Genomic DNA, 23,636 nt, shown 5'->3' with positions numbered 1-23,636 from the left:
CTAGGTCACATGGGTCCACACACGATAACTAAAAACTTTTAATCGTTCAATAAGTGGATTGAAGGACAAATGGAACCAGGAGTAAGATTATTTAATGTAAAGTGTTGGGACAAAACAAGCATGCTGGGTGTAAAGAGCAGTTAAATGTGTGCAACGGGAAATACAGGCTACCCTTGACTGGTGCAACACATCACTTGCTGGTGGCTACAGACTGGATAGATAGACCATATCCTTATTGCACACTAAACGGAATTGAATTTCAAAGAAGTTGGAGTTTGCAAGTAGAGAGGACTCCATTACTTGCATGCTTTACAGACCGGAGACATGTTCACTAATGAGCAGCAGTTCATCTTTTCCATTTGGAATTAACAAACCATGGTCTGTGAAGCACCACGTTTTAACTGCTTGTCATTTTTGCCTGTTCGTCGAGGTTGGTGCTTTGCTGCTGTCTCTTTAATAAGGCCAGCAGCATAATTTGGGCTGCAGACAATATTTGAAAAATGTCTTAGCCAGCATTGCATATATCATGCTTTCTTTGCTTTCCATATATTTACTTTCTCACAGGTGGAATTGACTGTAATTGGATGTCCTTTACTGGCGAGGTGGTTTGTGTCACTTGTGCCTATTATGCTGTAAGTCAGGTACCACATTGCTTGGCGGCAATATCTGGAGTTCAGTAAATGCCGCTATCTTTGAATACACATGAGTTTCTGCTCATCTGTTCTTCAATGTGATTCGCTGATGGAGGAGTACAGCATTACTGTTACATGAATGCGAGAGGAAGGTCGAAGCCACATCTTTGTTGATAGAAAGGATTGCAGACTCATAATTGCTTAGCACAAGTTTATGCTAATATGCATAAAAAAATGCAAGTACGGTGTGCTAGGTCGTGGATAATTATGCATACACCACCTGTCGGCTTCACACTAACACAGTAAGCTGCTCTATATAGCATCTGCTTGCAAACGAAACAAGCACTGCCGTTGCCAATAGGTCTCGCAGTAGGAAAGTTGGAGCTATTGGTTTTGTAAATGACATTTTATATTTATATATTGTTATTGACAATGCCAATAACGAAATATAAATATAAAATGTAATTTGCAAAACCAATAGCTCCAACTTTCCTACTGCGAGACCTATTGGCAACGCCAGTGCTTGTTTAGCCTGTGTTGCTTTGTATGATGGTGCTTGCGGCTCCGCGGCTTCCCGCAGCCCACGCAGTGCACCCTTTTAAGAGAGCGGCCCCCTTAGTGCCCCATTCTGGCACACCCACCGCGCTTCACTGGCTGGGACTCGCCAGAGCAGGAATGTTCCCAATGTCCATCGTCGCTCCTTACGTCATTTCCGGGCACGGGGGGGGGGGGGCTGGGGCTGGGGACAGGTACTTATACCTGCCCCCACCCAGTGGATGTCCTCTTTATTCCCCCCTGGACACGCTGGTATTTCAGGATTGGTAACTCGCATCTGCACCGGTTATCAGTACAGTGCTTCACACACCTCACGAGACCCGAGGCGCTTCGTTGTGGTTAGGTAAGGGTTGTTTACATTACTGAGGTTGGTATAACTTTGGTTACAGCAGTGCAGTGAAAACGGATTTGTACTGTCTCGCTTACAACTGGGCGCTTCAACTGCGAGCTGGCAAGAGCATTTTCTGTCCGTTCAGTGTAATGGGTGCCTCATCTCTCACCGGCTGCGTACTCGGAGGGCTGTGTTGAGGTTTTAGAAGCGACGGAGAGATCTGCAAGCTGGTAAGCCCTTGTTGACTTACCAACCTCAGCACAATATAGCCGACGAGATAGCTTTATTTCGTATAGGTTAGTCCGTAGAGGATGTGGCCTTAAGGCCAGGGCTGCCGACTTTGGAACCAGGTTAGTCTCTGCATCGGCTCAGCATCCTGTGATTCTGGGCAAATCACTTGATCTCCCCGTGCCTACCCAAAAATGAAGATGTCCTTGTGTAACACAACTGGTGCTCATGTAAAGCGCCCAATACCTTCCAGTCGAGTTCGCACTATATATATATATAAAGAAATAAATAAATAAATACATATATATATATATTTTTTTTTTAACATTTTTTTTTAAAAATTTTATGCGAGGGCTAAAGGGCCCCTCTGTTCGTTGTGGAGTCTCCAGAATAATTTCACCGCTCCCCTACAATCCCGGGCGGCTGCCATTTTAGATGCGCGTTTTGTGGCAGTGAAACTCTCGGGCACTTGTTTCAGAAAGGGGCACCAAAGACTTATTAGCGAAGTAGTTTCTCATCATGCCTACCGGCTGCGCTGCTCTGGCTTGCTCTAGTCTAGTGGGTGAAAAAAGAACTGCGACTACAGCTTTCTCAGGTGAGTTAAGCCATAGAAGTCTACACAGTGCAACACTAGTGCCTCGCAGACACCATTGAGCGGATGAAGGGACATAAGCCTAGCCTACTTAGCACAATCAATACAACCTCCAGCACCCTTGCAGTCCATGTCGACACATTCAGGTGAGAATAGGCCACTCAGTTCCGTGCCTCTAGTTTCTCTGCATTCAGGTACTTGTAGTTTTGCTTTTCCCCTAGTCCCACAGAACCGCAAGTACCATGATAGAAACAACAGACGGGCGACTATTCACACGTGACACTGGAAAATGTGAGGTTTTGAAATTGCATTTTATGTTGCGCTTGCTATCCCCGACGAGACGTTGAAACTGTATAGTATAACGTTTTCCCCTATCCTGGATGCACATGACGTAGAACCAAATATACCCATAGACGTCAAGGTGAATAACCGAGTGGAACGACCGCATTGTATTGACCCTTTTAAGCAAACACGGACATTATCATAGGTGAAAGTGAAACCATCCTTGTCTTACAGGTCAGGGGTGGGCGTGATCCTCCATTACGTAGTGGCATACTCCTTGCACCTTAGTGAAACTCCACATATCTAACCAAAATGAGCACAGCAAGAACATTACTTGTGGCCCACTAACAATCCCTCTACTGCTGTGGAAGATCCGGATGTGCAGGGTTATGGAGGTGTCAGTATTGTACTGGGATTCCACATTTTCATTATGCATTCCCAGGGTGCCTGAGGCAAAGGCTGGCTCTCCTGGATTTGCTTTGAACCATGCTCCTTCCACATCATAAATGTCAACTTGTTGATGAAGGTGGGAGAGAAGGGGCGGCTCCCCCACTAGGACTAGGTGCTGAGTGATGCTGTGGCGTTCAGTGGTGCTACCGTTTTATGTTTCTGCTTTTCGCACTGCGAGAACGCAGAAGTGTTTGGTTGGGGCGGGCGGGTCTAGGGCAAGGAAGGAGAGGCTTGCCCACTGCTGAGGGCACTGGCTGTTTTGGGCGGCCCCAGTCATGCGCACTCTGCCCTTTATCCATGTGGGCTGCAATGCAGCCTACATGGAGAAAATGGCCTCCCCATAAGCACCTGGCGCAATCCCGGCCAATCACAACGCTTCCATTGCAGCATTGTGATTAGCTTAGGGAGAGATGCTGCATGGAGTGCAGGTTAGGAGCAGAGACGATGCAGGTCCGGGAAGGTGAGTTTTTTTTATTTTCTAAATTGACGCCCACCCGCCAGTCATGCAAGAGAATGTATTACTCCTATTGTCTCTATTGAAGCAGAGGCAATTTCAGGCGGGAGACTGCCAAAGTAAAGCAATGTTTTGCTTCAGAAATGGGAGTCTCCTGCCTGGATGGGGTCCATTGGCATTTTAGCAACGCTAGTCCCAGATTGACAGAAAAAGACCCACCCTCTTCAGGACCTACAAGAAACTATCCTCATTCACCACCACGAAACAGCATGATATTGTACAACCGTTTTTAACAGTTAACACATCTGCTTAGAGACAGGTATTTCTCTGTTGCTGTTGGGTGAACCCAGTGGGCATTTATCTGTTTTCCTGTAACAAGTGAACACCAGGTGCTGCTCCTCTATTGCTCCCAGAGGTGTATTTTGCCAGTGATTAATTTGTAAAAAACATAAGTGCCAGGGCTCTCGTCACGAGGCCACTACAGCTGGCACCACACACTGCGCCTGCCATGCTGCCAATGATAGAAACAACACAACTACTAACCATCACACTCCTACAAGTACGACAATTTTGACATATTCAGGCATTTATGCTCACTACCTGTAATCAGTGCATTTCACAAGTGACTTCTCTATGTCTCCTGGGTGGACTCTAGCAAGTGATATCTGAAATCCGCCTGCGACTGCAAACTCTTGGTTACAAGCTTGGCATTAGACTACAGCCCAAACTGCCCTTTTGCTCTCACGCCCTCCTTTTACCTCTCTGTCTCTGCCACCAGAGGCTAGGATTCTGTCATTGCTGGGCCAGCTCCATATCGTACTCCCAGGAGTCTTGGCACTACCACCAGGGGCAAGGAATATGCCACTTTTGGAATCACTGCATATAGTATTACTGTGATTCCACTATTACCAGAGTGTAACTATATGCTTCCATGGCTGCTCGCATTACCACACATGCAATTACCTGAAGGGATACCTACATGATAGATTGAAGAGAAATATGAAGATCAGGACTTGGGGGGCAATGACCAGTAGTTCAAGGATAAGGACAGGGACTAGAGAGACCAAGGGGATTCATACCAAGGGCATCCAGAAGACCAGAGCAAGGTAGTTTAGCTGAACTAAAAGGACCATGACCATGTCAGGGCTAGGAGGGCCATAATGATTAGTTCCTAGGGGTCCAGGTCTCAGATTATCACATGGGGCAGAGCAAGGGGACTATGGTGGCTAGGAGAACCAGGATCAAAATGACCAGGCTTGGAGGAAACGAAATATTAGAAGTTGGATCCAGAGGGCCACAGTCAATGGCTGCTGTACCAGTAGGACTAAAAGGATGACCCGGGAGCAAGACTTACAATACCAGGGTCAAAAAGAACAACGGACAGGAGCACCAGATTAAGGAAACCAGTTTTAGGGTGGCCAGTACTAGCTAGACCAGGGCCAGGATAAAAATTAGGAGGGCCAAACCAGCAAAGAAAATGAGGAGACCCATCCCCAAGGTGTCGGCCTCTAGTCTGGGTGACTTGGTCCCACTCAGGGCACATTTATACTTTATTGGAGACCTCGGGGAGCCTGAAGGCCCCAGCAATCTGCAGGAGCCACCATTGCTTTTGGACAGCGGGAGCTGCTGAACATGCAGCTCTCTCTGTCCAAAAGCAATTCTGCTCCACTTTCAGCAAGCAAGAGCATTTTCAATGCTCTCACTTGCTGAAGGTGGAGCAGCATTTGGTGTGGCTTGCAGGAGCAGTAATGCTCCCACATAGCCATAAGAAACTGCAATGTCTCAGGAGTGGGCACCCCAAGGGTCACCTTGAGGGGTGGCAGTCCCCAGGGACATAATTGGCTCCACTCAGCCCCCTTCCTTTTTTGTCATTTGCCCCAGGGAGGTGGTGGTCCCTGGGGTTGCGGGGACACGTGCACCCCGCATTAAAATTTTCAAAAGCCAAGAGGCGGTAGCGGTCCCCAGGGCTGCTGAGGGAGGGTCTGCGTGGCCCCTCTGCCCTCTTTCATAATTAAAGTGCTGGAATGGTGGTGGCCACCGGGGCTGGGTACTAAAATTTAAGGAGCGCAGGAGCCCCTGCTTTGTGGGTTTATTTTCATTTACGGCTGGATACATGGATCCTGCCAAATTTGTAATAAAATCAATTTCTTTTTTGGCCTCGCAGGGGTCCCCCCCACAGAGACCTAGGAGGTTATTGTGTTTTTACCCTGCCCCCCCCCCCCCTTTATTTTACACTTTTTGTGAGACTCTGCTTCAAGCCGAGTCCCAGGATGGCTGCTAACACTTCTTTGTTAAAGTGTTGGCAGCCAATCAAATTTCAGTGGGATTTTGGGCTCCCAGATAGCTAGATTTGAGCTCCCAGATATCTAGATTTTTAACTACCTAACAGATTTACACCAAATCACATAAAGCATGCTTTCTGGACCAACATCTAGCTTTCTGCCAAATGTGGTGTAATTCTCTTCAACGTTCAGGCTGTAGTTGTGTTAAAAAAATGAAAAATCTCCACAAACATAACATGGGTAAACCTTGTTTTGGGACCCCACTTTTCTTGGCCCGCTTCACACATCACTCAGAAACTTTCAGCACAGCAGCTAAACCAAAAAGGGGAAGTTTGTTTGAAAATTATGTGCAGATTCGTCTAGCGGTGCCAAAGTTATTGGCAACACAAAAAATGTTTTACCTATGGAAACTTGGTCCTAACTATAACTAGTATCGCTATCCCCAGCAGGTAATATATATAGATAGATATATTGGGGAAAGGTTTTTTAGGGTTTAGGGTGGGTAGGAGTATAAGTGTCTTTGAGTTATAAGACATTTTAAGGTTTAGGGTGGGTTTGGGGTTTTGGGTGATAAGGGAATTTCTAGAGTTTGGGTTTGTAGGTGGTAGGGATTTTTTTGTTTGGGTTTGGAATTTTATGTGGCAAGGGTGCATTTAGGGGGGGTTTAGTTTTTGTGTGGCAAAGGTTTTTTTAGGGTTTAGTGTGGGTACGGGTTTTGGGGTTCGAAGGGTTTTTTAGGGTTTAGGGTGAGTATGGGGTTTGCGGTGATAAGGGAATTAATAGGGTTTAAAGTGGGCTTAGGTCTTTGGGCAGCAAGGGAATTTTTAAGGTTTAGTGTGGGTACGGTTTTTGAGTGGCAAAGGGGATTTTAGGGTTTAGGGCGGGTATGGATTTTTGGGGGTTTAGGGTGGGTATGGGTTTTTGGGCAGCAAGGGGATTTTTGCGGTTTAGGGTGGGTATAGGTTTTTGGATGGTAAGGGAACTTTTTGGGTTTTAGGATGGGTTTGGGTGTTTGGTGGTAAGGTCATTTTTATGGTTTGGAGTACGTGGCAAGGATAATTTTAGAGTTTAGGGTAGGTATGGGTTTTTGGGTGGCAAGGGTATTTTAGGGTTCAGGGTGGTATGGGTATTTGGGTAATGGTTATGGGGTGCCGAGGGATATTTTTAGGCTTTAGGGTGGGTATTAGTTTTTGGGTGACAAGGGATTTTTAAGGTTTAGGGTGGGTTTGGGGTGGCAAGGGTGTATGCTTGTATGTGAATATGTATGTATGTATGTATGTATATATATATATATATATATATATATATATATAGATATATATATATATATATCTATATATATATATATATATATATATATATATATATATATATATATATAATATAACTAATTTGCAAATGAGAAGAGATCTCCTTAAGGTTCTTTTCCCAGTCTAATCATTTTGGCAGCCTCAGGGGGGAGAATTTATTCACAACTGAACACTTTTATTTTTTTTAAATCAGCACTGGTTTCTTAGAGGAATACGGGCTGCTTTGGGGAGAAAAAAAAGTATACATTTTGGAATGTATGAGCGTCGCATATTGACACCTGCTTAATGAATATTATGAATGAATATTAATGAAGCATGCTGTTCAGCAACTCCCTGCAATTGAGTATTTTGTGAACCGTCCAAAAAGTACATATGTTGGTTTGCAAAATAATGTTCCATTTGTAAAACATGTGGAACACGCTACCACTTTTTGCAAATAAAATAATACAGCAGGACCCTTACTTTCATAAGGAGATGGATACCAATTGTTTTCACTCTTAATTTGTAGTTCTACCTGTAAGTACCTGTTGAAATTTGCGCAAGGTATAATAAAACAGAGTTTAAGCTGTTTAGACAGCAACTGAGTAAATAGAGATGTTCCTCTGATATTTGCATGGCTATTGCCCAAGTTGTGCGCACACTCTACTATTTAACCAGCCTCCAGGTAAATAATGATGTTTCTTTTCAAAGTATGTGCAAGGCCACTGTCAACATAGTACATAATTTCTGCTATTTAGCTAGATGCCTGGTAAATATTGAAAATGTATTTGCTACTTGCCAGGCTACTGTTCAAATAATGTAAAATTTCTGGTATTTTACCAGCCGCCATGTAAATAATTAGGTTTATTTGCTATTTACATGGCTGCTGGCCTAATTATACATGTCTGCTTTTTGCCAGCAGCTGTGCAATGAGTTGAAGATCTTTTGTTTGCTTGACTGCAGGCCAAATAGTACATAACCTCTGCTATTTAGCCAGTGGGCATGTAAATCCTTGTTATTTGCATGGTTTCAACCACATAGTACAGAATTTCTACTATTTAGTGAGTGGGCAGGTAAATAGCGATGTTTTAATGCTATTTGAACAGCTGTCATCCAAACCGTGCAGAATCTCTCCTATTTAGCCAGTGGCTGGGTAAATAGTGAAGTTGTTCTGCTATTTTCATGGCTGCTCGACAAACAGTGCAGAATCTTGAATATTTAGCCAGTAAATGGAGAAGTCTCTCTGCTATTTTTAAGGCTGCAGACCAAATAGTAAATAATTTCTACTATCTAGACAGAGGTTGGAAAAATAGCAGAAAATATCCACAAATTAACAGGTGGCCAGGGAAATAGCTGACACCTTATTTTATTTAGCCTTTGAGATATATACAGGCTGTCTTCAGGCCGATCATTACATTGCTACTGTTGTGTGATAGAGACTGAATGTTTCCTAAGACTGTGCGATTTGTAATTCAGCAGCCTGGACCATGGTGAAGACCGTCGCAGTGATTGGAGCTGGGGTCAGCGGTCTCGCATCTTTAAAGTGTTGTCTGGATGAGGGGCTGGAGCCCACCTGTTTTGAGCGAGGTGATGACATTGGAGGGCTCTGGAAATTCATGGTAAGTCACAAGAGTCAGGTATTTCATTTATCACCAGGACATGAATGCCACATGCAGAAACATTTACATTTCTCCTACTGGTAGCTACATTATTATATAATGTACACAGGATAAACTGCAGAAAGTGAAAGGTTTGTCACATGCTGTAACCAAGTCACATTGAGTCACTGTCAGGAGTTTGATAATGCACTTTGTGTGACCTCTCGTTGCTCTCATAAATTGGCAGTATCCGACATTGCCTTGAAGGTGGTGGACTTACATTTAGTGTGCCCTAGCAACAAGAGGGTTTTTTAAAAGTGCAATTTTGGGGGACCATTAATTTTAAATAATAATAAATGAAATGATTAGTTTTAGTTGTAACTGATGAATTGATAATATTGTGTTTACAATGATATATAACGGACATTTAGAAGTATTTTTATTATTGTATTTTAGTTGTGCGACATTTTACGAGTTCACCATTTTTATTAAAATGGATGCTGCCTTGAGGTACTGTTCAAACTGCTATTGCTCATTCCCCCTCCCAATCAATGTTCTCTTGAATGCCATCTCTCCCAACAGTCTCTGCAGTCTTCTGAGAGCACAGGATACTTTGGCTTAATTCTTTATTTTCCTAAACGTGAATGTACTGGGAATAAAACTTTCTTCATTTTCCTGAAAGTAGCAATCTCAGAGTCAATTCACTGTAGCATCCTGATGTGGGCCTGGTAAAAAACACAGGCGTATGGGTCATTGTCTAATAAAATGTTTCATTTTATCTTATGCAAAAATGTGTTAGTGCTATAGGCTTTGTGTCAGTTTCTGATTTGTCTGAGATGTGTTATCACTAGTCACACCACTGTGAGTTTGCAGTTTTTGCTGATTATCAGTGTCAGAAATGTGTATTAAAACCCTCAGGTTTTGGGGATGAGCCAGAGAGTTTACTTTTTTCCTCCAGAGACTTTGTCCATTTGTTCGGAGACAAAAAGATTTGTTCCAATGCTAGAATTTCTCCTATGATTTTCTCGTTCATTCAGGACTTCGAATTATTGTGAATTCTGATTATATAGTTGAGCCTTTATGGCAAAGATTTCACTTTTATTTTGTACCTCCTGTTTGTGGAATTTTGTGATAAAACCCATTAACCTTTATCTGTACTAGAACTTTTACTGGTGTCAGTTAATTTTTAATATGCTGATCTTATTGTTGGGCTTGATGTTGAGGAGGGTGGTGACTCTTATCACAAGATCAAGGGTGTTGAAGTGGAACTGCCAGAGGGCATTTGGGTTGATCTAAATTTTAGGTTGCATCAGATTTTGGGGTTTATTCTACCTGAAAATTAATAGCACAGCATGGCTGTGTAACCGCACCTCCTCTTTCATGGGCATACCAAAAGGTTTCCCAGCCCTTAATGCCAAGTCCAAGGGTTAAAGGAGTTTTTCTGGAACTCTGGCAAAACATCCGATGCTGGAGACTCCTGAGAAATGACTAGTTGAGCGTTCCTGAACAATTTGGACTGTAAGTGTGAATAGGGTGAATTGACTTTGTGGGCGTGCACTCAAGTATGCGTTGATAAAATGGATTGTCTTTTGTCTGTGTCAGTTTTTTGCCTATGCAATACAAATTTTGGGTTCACTTGGTGGAATGATCACTGTTTTGTTGATGTACTATTCATATATGAAAATCCTTTTCCAGTTCTACTATTGGTTTGGTTATAAGATATATCACAATCCAATATCTCGATACACATTGGTTTTACTTGAATGTAATTCTGCTGTGTAATGCGAGGCGCCACATGCACATTGATAGGAATTCGGAATTAACAAGTTTGCTTTTCAGGGTATGTGTCTAACTAGAGTTGGGGTATCTTGTTCCTGAGTGAACAGGAGTGAGTGTGCTGGTTGGGGTAGACTGCTGCTGGATGGAAGTCTGCCCAGTGTGAATGGTACTAATAGAAAAAGCTCTGTGATCCTTTTTCAGTAATTGTTCTTGACTTTTGTTTTCCTTGTTTCTGATGTTACATGGTTTGCAATTGCATTATTTTACTTGATTTATTGACTTTTTGCTTCCTATATAGGGTAAACAGACAAGGGTTTATTTAGTTCATGGAGAAGTTGTGCTATGATTGGTTGTCATTATTATAGAAAGAGTGGGGTTGTGTCCTTTGTGGGGCCGAGTAGGACAACGTAGCAATGTTTATAAATAAGGGAACCCGGTCATGTTTCAATTCTGCCGCTTTTTTATTCTGAGCAAATTTTACACCCTTAAGAATTAATCCTTGGGTATTAATGAATATTTATGTTGTACGCAAGTTATATCACTTTATATACTTTTGAGGTTGTCAGAGGTTTACATGTTGCCATACAAAAACAATGATTCACTAGATACAATTATATATACACTTTTTACACCAAAGAACAATTGAAATACAATTATACATTTAACACTTCACATTACGCTTTCTACATTACACTTTCTACAAACCTATTCTAAGTTGTACCCTAGTGACTAATTTGACACCAGACCTACACTGGTTTATTTTTATCTAATAGAGGACTGGCCTCGCAAGGGCATGCTTCTTTTTAAATGCGTTATTTTGTTGACTGTGTACACCAGTAGGTATACACCGTTCTATTTGTTGCCCTTTGCGAGTTAAGTGTTCGTAAACAAGCCGAACAAGCCAAGCCGACGCGTTTCCAAGCCCGTTTTCCTATTCGTCGGGCTTTTCTTCAGGGCTATTAACTGGTTACCTTCTTAAAATTTGTGTACAGATATTTTCTGACGCGTTTCCAAGCCCGTTTTCCTATTCGTCGGGCTTTTCTTCAGGGCTATTAACTGGGTACCTATGTGAAAACAATAGGGAACACAATTCAGTGTGGGACCTTCACCATTTCCAATTAAGTGGTGTAGATCATTAGTACACATTGTTACCGTCTTAAAATTTGAGTACAGATATTGTCTGGTTGATTGGAGCTCTTGAATGACGTTTGAATTGTTCTGCAGAGATAAAGAACACATAATGTGTCTAATCTTAATGTGGGGCATTGTATCACTAAGTTCTTGTTACTGTTATGGCATCAGGACTTACGTGTGTGAATTTCCATTAGTCGTAACTATGGCCGCTTAATGCTTTTTATCTTCTGTTGCACAGTTCTTTAGGGTGTAAAATCTGCACAGAATAAAAAAGAGGCAGAATTGAAACATGACTGGTTGTCAGCCAGGGAGTCACACTGGGAGTGGTGAGACGTTACCACAAAACTGTGCTCTGATTGGTTGGTTGCTGACAAAGGCGCGTTGTGATAGGTTGACCTTTGGCAGAGCTGCCCTATGATTGGTTATAGTTCGCCAGGATGTTTTATCGTAATTTTAAACTTGTTTTGAGGTTATTTTTTAGAGAAAATGATGGGAAGTTTGTTAGTAAAGCCTAAGGTTACTGTAGTACCTAGGAAGGGTCAGAAATTACTAGCAGAGGGAAAGCCAGCTACAAAATGAAGAAAGAGGTTGCGTACTATATATGTAACTGGATTTCAGAAGTGAATAAATATACTGCACAATGATGACGTTTTACAATTTTCATTAGAAGGTAACTTTGAAGCTAGAAAGCTAGATTTCTTGAGACAAACTATTTCATGAAATAGATACTCAGACTTACACAGTTTGAAGCTCTTAATAAATTGGATTACATGACTGTTCAAAAAGGGAGAAAGAGGACGACCAAGTAGGTAAATAGCTCATTTAAACTCTAGCTTGAGAGAAAAATGAATCAGCAGGATAAAAGTTGGTGGGAGGATATGATGGAATGTGTGAAAAAGACATTTCCTGCTATAGTTAAAGAGGGTGATGAGAAAAATAAAAGGAAAAAATATGTTAATGTTAATGTTAAATGAACTTGTACCGCGCACAGCTGCCCCAGCTAAGGGGCGTCCCGGCGCTTGCTGTAAGAAGTGTGTCAGTAAAGAGTGTTAGTTCTGTCACAGTAAGGTGGTTGTGCATTAGCAGAAAAGGTGGGTTTTTATCGCTTTCCTGAAAGGTAGAAGTTCTTCAATTTTTCGAATATGGATAGGGAGTCCATTCCAAAGTCATGCGGCGAGGTGTCTAAATGACCTACCACCCATTCTTGCCAGTTTGAAGCGGGGTACTACTGCCAGGATATGTCTTTCTGAACGCAGCGTACGTCGGGGAACGTACGATGTGAGGAGGGAACTTAGCATGGGGGAGAGGCAGTTTTAAGGATTTTGAACGCTAAACAAAGGGTTTTGTAATGGATCCTTTTTTCAACAGGAAGCCAATGAAGTTTCAAAAGGACAGTAGACACTGACTTGTAGCGTGGGAGACCAGTTAGCGCTCTCGCTGCAGCGTTCTGGACTCGCTGGAGCCTCACTTTCTCTGCTACATTTGCCCCTAACTAGAGAGAGCTGGCGTAGTCTAGTCTTGACAGGATTGCTGACTGCACCACAATTTGGCGGGTTTGGTGGTCAAAGAACTTAAGGATGGGTCTAAGGTTGAGTAAGATACCAAAACAGGTAGCTGCTACCCTTTTGCTATGGAGAGTGAAAGACAGCTCGGTGTCCATCCAGACTCCCAAGTTTCTTACGTGGTCTCTACATTCGGGAGGTTGGCCGAGAGTCTCTGGCCACCAATTGTTTCCCCAGGTCGTTGTTTCTTTTCCCACCAGTAACACTTCCGTTATATGTGAAGATTACAGATGTTTCTGATGAGGATGATACATTTATAAATGAGCTTTTGTAATTGAGAACACCCCCATAAACAGCCAAAACAACGAGAACTGATGATATTGTCTCAAGAGTAGACCTTGGTGCTTGGGGAGTTAGTACTACTGTGTAAGCCCTTACCGTATTTGAACTAGGTACACAAGTTGAGAGAATGATGACAGCAGTACCCAATATAAGTCGAGAAGTGCAATCTGAAATACAATTCTACTACACCTATATGAACAGTCTAGTAGAAAGGGCTACCAAATAAATTAATATTGGTATTTTAAAAATTGAATTTAATGAAATGTTACTGAACAACATTGATTTGAATAGGCTTTTGTTTTATAATTCAGATCAAATGAGATAGTTGATTACAGGAAAAGCTAGATGTGCAAATGATGCACATGATGAATTAGAAAAATTAGCTGATAAATTAGATGTTGATATCAGTAGAATAAAAAATGCGAAATAAAATTGCAAAACGAGTTTAACCTATGATGAGATTAGAGAAATGGGATTAACAACTCTGAAATCTCACATTTAAGATTTTATTGAGAAAACTAAGGCTTATAGTAGTTTAAAGAAATATCAAAAACAATGGGAAAATCAAACAAAAAGTATAAAGAAATTAAAATGAACAGAAAGTAATACGAGGGTGTGGTGAATGATTCAGAAGGGACAGAAACTGTTTTGGAGTTTCCTTCAAGAGACATTCAATACTCTCGGAAATAGAGAAATTATCTATGGTCAATCCCTTTTCTATGAAAGAGTTGGAGGATGTTGTCAAGAATTTACCTAATGGTAAGGCCTGTGGCCCGGATGGGCTTCCATCTGAATTTTATAAGGTCTTTTTTGGCTCATTTTCATATTTTTTTCTTCAATTGATAAATTCTATGTTAGAAGGAGGGGTAGTTCCAAAATTCTTTAGACAGGGGATCATGGTGAGCTTTTTGAAGAAGGGCAAGAAAAGTAGGGTTCCTAATTCCTATCGTCCAATAACGCTGCTTAATTCTGACTATAAAATCGTCACCAAACTTCCATCACTCAGGTTTAATCAGTATGCGGCAAAATTAATCCACTCGGATCAAAATGGTTTTATCACTGGCAGGCACTCACTTTTTGACAGAGGCTCTGGATTATTTTGACACACAGAGAATACCAGCTTTAGTTTTATTATTAGATGCCGAGAAGGCTTTTGACCTCGTGGTATGGGAGACATTGTTTACAATCTTGCAGCATTTCGGTATTCCATTGCAGATTATATCCTTGATCCGTAATCTTTATGCTGATGCTGTAGCCAATGTAGTTAATAATACGGCTGTGGCAGGGACGTTGAAAATTAAACGAGGCACAAGGCAAAGGTGCCCTTTATCGCCAGTTCTATTTGGCTTTTTCATCGAGCCCTTGGCGATAGCAATTAGGAACTGTGCTGATATTTGTCCCCCAATTCCATCATTTCCAAAATTGAAATTGTATGCAGATGACATCATGCTCATAATTAAACCAAAAATTGAGGTCCAAGCCAAAGTCTTCCAGCTTTTTGAAGACTTTGAGGCCTTAGGTGGCTATCGCATCAATAAAGGGAAGACCGAAGTTTTGCAATGTGGGAGGATAGCTTTAGATCTGCACCCTGATATTCATACCTCTGTCAATACTAATCCATAGAGATACCTTGGGGTATTTTTGACTGAATCTGTTAACGATTTATATCCTTTGAATTTTGTTCCTCTTCTTGGGAAAGTTCAGGGCTTGTTTTCTTGGTGGAGCTTGCTCCCCCTTTCTATTTTGGGGCGAGTGGCCTTAATTAAAATGTCTGTTCTTCCGTTATTTAATTTCCTTTTTTCAACTATTGCATTCACTTTATCAGGTTCCTTTTTTACTCTGGTAGAGTATATGTTTACAGCCTTCCTTTGGGCAGCAAAAACACCCCGTATAGCACTCAGCACTTTGCATGAAGATTTGGATCAGGGAGGGTTAGCTCTTCCAAATCTTAGGGATTACTATCATGCGTATTTTGCACAATATCTATCTAGATTAAAAATTTTACCGCAACGAAACTTTTTTTGCAATAGTTTTATGAATTTAATGTGTAAAGACAGTCAAATTCATTCCCCTTTGTTGATTTTTAGATCCCCAAAACTTGTTCGTGATAAGTGCTTTCACTGTTTTTTTAAAAAACGACAGGCTTTGTTCAAAAGGTATTCTATTCCTGTAATTAACTCAGCTACATTGTTAGAAGGGATCCTGCCTCTGGCTGGGGTTAAACAATCATTATATCTTGCATCAAAATGGACAGCGGACGTATTTGTTAAAGTTATGGATTTCTTGAGAAATGGAAAATGGGTCAATGTAGCTGAAATGTCGCAATTGCTTTTCAATGATTTTATTTTACTAAATTCATATAGCACACTGAACAGATATTTTACAGAAATAGATGTTTCTCATTTGGTTGAACGGAGCCAGTTGGTCGATGCTTCTAGTGAGGGCATCGGATAAAAAACCAGGCGCCTGGAAGAAATACCTAGCCTTAGTCAAGGGAGTGGAACTTGAGCCAAAGGCTATTAAAAATTGTCGGATCATGAAAATATAGAGATGTCATCTCATATTTGGTCAACTAATAATAAACTCAACTTCAGCAGATTGAGAGGGGCGAATTGGCGAAGGATGTTGTTTTTTAGCAAACGGTTATTGTATTGAACTCCCCCCTCTCTATCAGAAATGTATCACAACCAATCTTCTCTATGCTTTCACTGTATGAATTATCCATTAGCTGATTGGTCTCATATTATGTTGAGTTGTCCCAAAATTTATAAGTTTTGGGTAGATCTATTTAGCTATTTGGAGTATGAATGTCACATCCAATTGGCTGTGAATGACAAATTCATTCTTTTTGGGTTCGATCCGGATCTTCCTTTTATGGATCCAATGATAAAATTCTTATATATAGCAATGGCAGTAGCTAGGTCGCTCCTATTGCAAAAATGGCGAACTGATTTGATTCCCTCGGTTTTGGAATGGGGTCATAAGATGGAAATAATTAAGCAAAGTGAACGTATTTTTGCATTATGGGTGGGAGGTACTAAGAAATTCAACAAGATATGGGGTGATTAAAACAGGGTTGGGAGACTGTTTTTATGATGTTTAAGTAGGTAGGGTTGTGGTCTTGGACTTTATTATTGTGTAAATGCATCTATTGATTCTCGCTGTGTGTATTACTAATGTATTATTAATTCTTTGTGTAATTGCCCTAAGGTAGATATTTTATATGGTTTAATGATGCATTGATTTTATGTTTATGTTAAAAATTTCTGGCTTCAATAAAAATGTATAAAAAAGAGAAGTTCATGGAGAGAATTTGGTGCATTTACAATGGTGGTGATCTGATTTGTTAGCTTTTACTCATCATTTTCTAAAATTGCGAGCGGCACCAGGAAAAAGGTACAAGGGAGTACACAAATTGACACATATTTCACAAGTACTATGGACTGATTTGAATTCATTGATTGTAATTTCCAGTGATAAAGCCGGCGCAAGAACCAGTTAGAATATTTCCAAATAATGCTCCGGCTGCAAAAGTAATGAACAAATATCAGGCTGTGACAAAATATTTGAAAAACAAGTTCCAGAAAAGGATATAGATTGGTTAAAAGATTTTGAGCACCTTACAGGAACGAAGAGTCATTGCATGCTTATTATGATAGACTCATGCAGGTCTTTAAGAAACACAGAGGAGTCAAAAATTCTGACAAAGATAAGGCTAGTGTATTCTGAGCTGCTTTCCTATCAGGTTTGATTTCAGATAGTATCAATCCCATTCAACAACGTGAATTGTCTTGGCAGTGAAAAACCATAAACGAGATCTTGAGGTTGGAAACATATAATAGTGATTAGTTTGTTGCGAAAAAGAAAAAAGCTTAAACAGAAGCTGATGATTGCTCAAATGAAAAAATGTGAAAAAAGGTTCTCAAATTAAATGGGCTTAAATATGAATTTTGATCAGTTTAGTATGAATGGGATACATCAAATGCAAGGAGTAAGGATGGAAAATGGAGTGATGCAACAAAGTGGTGGAAGAGGAATGAGGAATAATAATTGCATGAATGTTGAGATGATAAAAAAGAACACAGCTTGTCACTTCTGTGGAAAAAGTGGGCATTGGAAGAGGTAATGCTGACAGAATACTAACAGATTTCAAGGGGAAGATCTCCCACAAATGAAGACAGAATGTAGAGCAAAAGTTTGATGTTAAATATTGGTCGTAACTGATTGAATATGTGCTCAAAGCTATATAAAACAGATGTTTAGACGTATGTTTATTAATGTATTTTAGTTGTGCCACATTTGAAAGATTCACCATTGTTGTTTAAATGGAAGCATCCTTGTGATACTGCTAAAAAATCTCCCACTCAGTGTCCTCCTGAATCTCATCTCTTTCCACATGCTCTGCATAGCATAGTATACTGTAATGTGGCTAGATATTTTCTTAAACGTTCTTGTATTGTGAATGAACCTTTATTTGTGTTCTGAAAGTAGCAATATCCACTGTAGCATCCTGAGGTTCACTGACAATATATCGAAATCCAAAATATTGTGTCAAAAATATTGAGCACAAAAATATCATTTTCCTATACTTATAATGTAAATGACAAAAAATATTGAAAACAAATATTGTTGCACACTAATATCGAAAAAATATACAAAATATTGTTTTGTAAAATATATATAGTTAAACATAGTAAACATTAAATACAGAAATGTGTAACAGTAATATAATGTAAATTAAATATATTTAGGTAATATGAAAAATATATATATATATACTCAGTTAAACAAACACACATATATGTATATGTATCTGTCTGTTTATTTACACATATAAAATGTATAACTATTAAAATAATAGTTGTAATTTATATAAAAGTTTTCAATTTCTTTTAAATTTGTGTGTGTGTATATATGTGTGTGCGTGTGTGTATATATACACACACACATATATGTGTGTGTATATATCTATCATTATGGTAATCCTCTTGTAATGTTGTGCAGTGCTTCCATGCCTTACCCCAATGTGTCCACAAAGGTAACCCAAGATGGTACCTAATTCTTCTAATATGTCTCAGCCCCTCTTGGAGCTTGCAGATGGTGGTGCTATGACCTGTGCTGGAGGAATGGGAGATAAGACAGATATTGATGCTGGTATTACAGGGGGTGTTCCTTTTTCTAATTTCCCGATAAATCCTCAGGGCCCTGAGCAATTACAAATACCGGATCCCGAATCAGGGGATTTTTATTCTCTCTTTGAACAGTCTATGTCTTCATGTGAAGATTTGGCCACACATTATTCGACGCAGGTGAGTATGGCAGATGGCAGCGACCATAGCAGCATGTTCTTAGAAGAGACAGGGGAGTGTTCTGAGAATCACCCTCATACGGTGCGGAAAAAGTTGGAGCTGAATGCAAATTTCAACCATGGTGATACTGTACAAACACCACACTCGGCGGAGCAATTAAATCTATCAGTCGATTATGTCCCATCATGATTAAACTAGAGAAGAGAGTCAAAGAGTGCAAAATTTATGTCGTAAACTCAGAACTCAGTGAGACGCATTGCAAAATCTCATGGTGATTTAATTGCCAGGTTTAACGAGGCTGAAAACCGTATTTCTAACCAGTAGGATGAACTTATTCAGCAAAAGGGTGTCATTGAGCAGCTGCAGGCCACCAGGGAGGATATTCAATGGAAGATGGCGGACTTAGAAAACAGAGCGCGTCGGAACAATCTGAGAAACTACAAATTCCGGAGGGAAAGAAGGGCAGGATCCACGCAGATTTATTATAGAGTTATTTAAAAAAGCTTTTCCTGAGCTGACTAGGTGGGATTGGGACAGAGAAATCAAACGTGCTCACAGGTTTCCTTTTAATATTTGTCTTAGAGCCGGTCAAGGGGATTCTAAACGAAGAGCCTTCCTAATTTCATTTAATATTTTTTTGGCACGAAAGGAGGTGTTTCAGCTAGCACGACCTGACAAAAAACGAGTTGGGGGGATGTTGAATTTTTTGCAAGACCGGATCATTGTCAACATAGTTTTGAGCTCTGCTGGCAGCTTTGGCAGCTGATTGTGCAATTTTAAGTTAAGGGGGCACAAGCTTACTTAATGTTTCCGGCAAAACTAAAAATTATTTTTCAAGGGAACACTTGTTTTTTCACCAATATAGGGCATGCTAAAGAGTGTTTGAGCTCTATTTAGTAAGGTGGATTCTGATGTTTACTTATGAATTTAGGCATGTGCTAATTTGGAAAATTTTGTTTTTCTTTTCCTTATTTCTAGGATGTTGGATAGCATATTATGATTTTTTGTCTTCCTAATTCATTATTCTCTACTTCTCATATAACTTTAAATAATTATATTTGATGAGAAAGGTCCACCAGGGATGGCAGGAGGTTTACGGGAGCTTGCATCTATAGGACCATCGGTCCTACAGCCTCGTTATGGTGGGTGGAAGGGGAGAAGAAGGGTTTTGAGGGGGATTGGTGGGGGTTGAGTTGGGATTGTTGGTGGGGTAAAAATTGGGAAAAATTCACACAAATAAGTATTCTGCAGAATATTATCAAAAATAAAACTCTTGATATGGTCATATTGGAAACAAGTATGTGTAGATATTACACTATTTGGAAATCAGTATTTATGGGGGGCGTTATTGTTATATTGTCATTATGATTTCTAAAGGGATAACATTTTGTTCGTTGAATGTTTCTGGTCTTAATGATTTTTCGAAGAGAAAGAGGGTAGCTGCTGAACTGCAAGTTATTCAGCCAGACCGAGTGTGTCTTCAGGAGACGCATATACCTTGGCCCAAACGACATTGCTTACGGCCTCTAACCAAGCTCATATGACTCGGGGTGTGGCTATTTTGGCCAAATCAAATATACAGCCTATGGGTCGCTTGCTGGTTGATAATTTAGGGCACTGGGCTATTGCTGAATGTGGTCTGGGGGTAGTAAATTTACTGTTTGCACCATTTATGGCTCCAACTTAGATGGGGCAGAAACTTTGCAGGAACTAAATCTAGAGTTGGCTACTTGGGGACGACCTTTGATTATTTGTGGAGATATAAACATTAACCTGGCTAACCAAGAATTGCTGGATGGCCCGCAAAGATATATAGGGCGTAAACCACGTGTATTTAAGCCTTATATCATTTAATCAATGATCATGGATTAGTTGATGTTTGGGGAAGATTAAATCCTAAAGACCCGTGCTATACATTCTATTCCTTCCCCCATAAAAAGTTAGTTTGTTTAGATAATTTTTTGGATCCACTACTTCCTTGGTTGGGGCTTCATTCCAATTATATCCTAGGATTTCTTCTGACCATGCCCCAATTGTTTTGGAACTAAGTGCATTGGGTCGGAAGATGTTACCCAAGACTTTTTCGTTTGATCGAAAACTTTGTTTTAACAATGAGTTTAGAGAATATATGGGTTGCTGGATGAAGGATTTTTTTGATAATAACAGGCATCGACTAATATCTCAATCATTTGGGATACATTTAAAGCCTGTTTTCATGGTGAAGTTTTTAATTTCGGATTTTATCAGCAAAGGAAAATCAGATCAGAGTTACAGGGGCTGTATGATGCCCTGAGAGAAGCTGAGGGCAATTTAACCAGTGGGGTCGTGCAGCAATGTAATAATATTATGGAGCTAGAAAATTTGGTTACAAATGCTAGGGCTAAAATCCAAGGTTTGTGGAATATGGAAAGTGTCAAAAAGTATTTAGTTTATAAAAAGTAGAATCATGAATTTAGAGAAACAGTTGGCAGATGCCTGGCCTTATGTTTACGTATGAAAGAGTCATCTCGGTTAAAAAAGTCAATGCAAGATAAGAATGGTCAAACATGTCAGGACCCTCCGCAGATTTTATCTATCTTTCATCAGTTCTATACCAACTTATATACACAACAGGATAAGGCTGGGGTCATTGATAGTGTATTCCTGGAGGAGGGAATATTATTTTTAGACTCTTTAGAAGCAGAAAAATTGGATAGCCCAATTACAATGTCAGAATTAGAAGTGACAGTTAATGATCCAGCAATTGGAAAAGCGGCTGGCCCTGACAAAATCTCCACAGAGATCTACAAACTTTTTTTTATCATCTAAAGGATGAAAGGCTGAATACCTTTCTGGCTGCTCAGAAGGGCCATGCCCCTAAATCATGGGCTGAAGCCACTACACTTGTGTTCTGTAATAAGGGCAAAGACCCGGAGTTGGTTGGATCATACCGTCCGATTTCTTTGTTGAATTGTGACAGTAAAATATACTGTAAGATATTGGCAAATCGCTTATCCAAGGTTATTAGTTCTTTAGTTTCTGTAAACCAACATAGGTTTATATCCTCTTGTGGGACTACTACCCATGTAAATAAAGTGATTACACTGTTTGATGTTGCCCCTATGGAAAATCGAGATTTAGGATTAATTTTATTGGATGCGGAGAAAGCCTTCGATCTGGTGGAGTGGGGGTATTTATGGCAACTGATGCGTGGTATGGGTTTTGGACAGGGATTCTTGACTGCCCTTCAGGTTTTATACACCAAACCGATTGGTAGAATTACTGCTTTGTGGTTATTATCAGCTGTTGTGAAAATTACTAGAGGCACCAGGCAAGGTTGCCCCTGCTCTCCACTTTTGTTTGCTTTATATATTAATCCTTTTGTTGAGCAGTTGGGCAATAATCCTCGTATCAAACCTTTTTATGTAAATGACATCCCATTTTCTGTTTTCGCTTATCCGGATGACATTGCAGTGACATCAGTAGATCCAATGCTTGCACTTCAGGAGATTCAGCAATTAGCAATATTGTTTGGCCAGGTATCTGGTTATAAAGTTAATGTGACAAAAACACAAATGCTTTGTTCAGAGAGCATCTGCTTGCAGGATATAAGAGTATTAAAAGAAGTGACTTATCTAGGCATTAAAATCAGAACCTCGATGGTAGAGGTGGTTGACGTTAATTGGAATGAGTTGATAAAGAGTGTTAAGGATTTGCTTGATAAATGGGCACGGCCACACTTTACTTTAATTGATAGAAGTAACATTATTAAAATGAACATTTTACCTAAGGCTCTATATATATTTAGATCAATTCCTTTGGCAATCACAGATGCTCAGCTCCAACATCTTCAATCTTTATGCACAAGGTTTTTATGGGCCCCTGGTAAACCAAGACAAGCCAGCAGGTTTATGACCCTCCCAGTGGAGAGAGGAGGTCTTGCTATACCGGACTTTGCCTTATATTTTTATGTATGTTTTCTGTTAAAAATGCGGATCCTATAGATTGGGGAAGGAATGTCTAATACAGCAGAGGCCCCTTCGATTTTTGACACTGCCAAAACCAACCTGCATGAAGGAATGAAAGAAGTAGCCGAATGGATGAAGCACAGCCGTCTGAAACTGAACTCAGACAAAACAGAAGTCCTCATCCTAGGCACCTCCCCCTCCGCCTGGGATGACTCTTGGTGGCCAGAGGCCCTTGGAAAAGCACCCATCCCGACGGACCACGCACGGAACCTGGGCGTCATCCTGGATTCCTCTCTCTCGATGAACAGACAAGTCAACGCCGTTTCTTCATCTTGCTTCAACATTCTTCGCATGCTCAAAAAAACATTTCGCTGGATCCCCATCGAAACTAGAAAAACAGTCACCCACGCTCTGGTCACGAGCCGACTGGACTACGGAAACACCCTCTACGCCGGTACCACCGCAAAACTCCAGAAAAAACTCCAACGCATCCAGAACGCTTCAGCCAGGCTCATATTAAACATCCCGCGTAAAGAACACATCTCTGGTCACCTGAAAAACCTCCACTGGCTCCCCGTCAATAAGAGGATTACTTTCCGGCTCCTAACCCACGCACACAAAGCACTCTACGAAATCGGGCCCGAATGCCTCAACACACGACTGTCCTTTTACACCCCCTCCCGCCAGCTACGATCCTCCAACCAAGCCCTTGCCACTGTACCTCACATCAACAAAACCACCATGGGAGGTAGATCCTTCTCCTACCTGGCAGCTAAAACCTGGAACTCACTTCCCAATCACCTTCGCCTTACTCAGAACCACCTAGCATTCAGAAAGCAACTTAAAACGTGGATATTTGACAAGTAATTCCCCACCCCTCTTCAAGCGCCTTAAGACCCTCTGGGTATGTAGCGCGCTATATAAATTTAT

At 40.7% G+C, this 23,636-nt stretch overlaps 1 protein-coding gene across 1 annotated transcript in view; it reads left to right on the top strand.

Annotated features, from left to right (window-relative positions):
* Positions 1-8,577: 8,577 nt before the first annotated feature.
* The window catches only part of LOC147747821 (dimethylaniline monooxygenase [N-oxide-forming] 2-like), a 192,122-nt gene continuing 177,063 nt past the window's right edge, over positions 8,578-23,636 (top strand). The window contains exon 1 of the mRNA XM_086956234.1: positions 8,578-8,714. Within this exon, the coding sequence (XP_086812360.1) occupies positions 8,583-8,714 (132 nt within the window). The 5' untranslated portion in view covers positions 8,578-8,582. The remainder of the gene's footprint in view (positions 8,715-23,636) is intronic.

The sequence above is a fragment of the Lissotriton vulgaris genome, chromosome 1_1, assembly GCF_964263255.1.
Source record: "Lissotriton vulgaris chromosome 1_1, aLisVul1.2, whole genome shotgun sequence".
Lineage (NCBI taxonomy): Eukaryota > Metazoa > Chordata > Amphibia > Caudata > Salamandridae > Lissotriton > Lissotriton vulgaris.
Note: the sequence above shows the minus strand (reverse complement) of the source record. Positions and strands in the feature narration are given on the sequence as shown.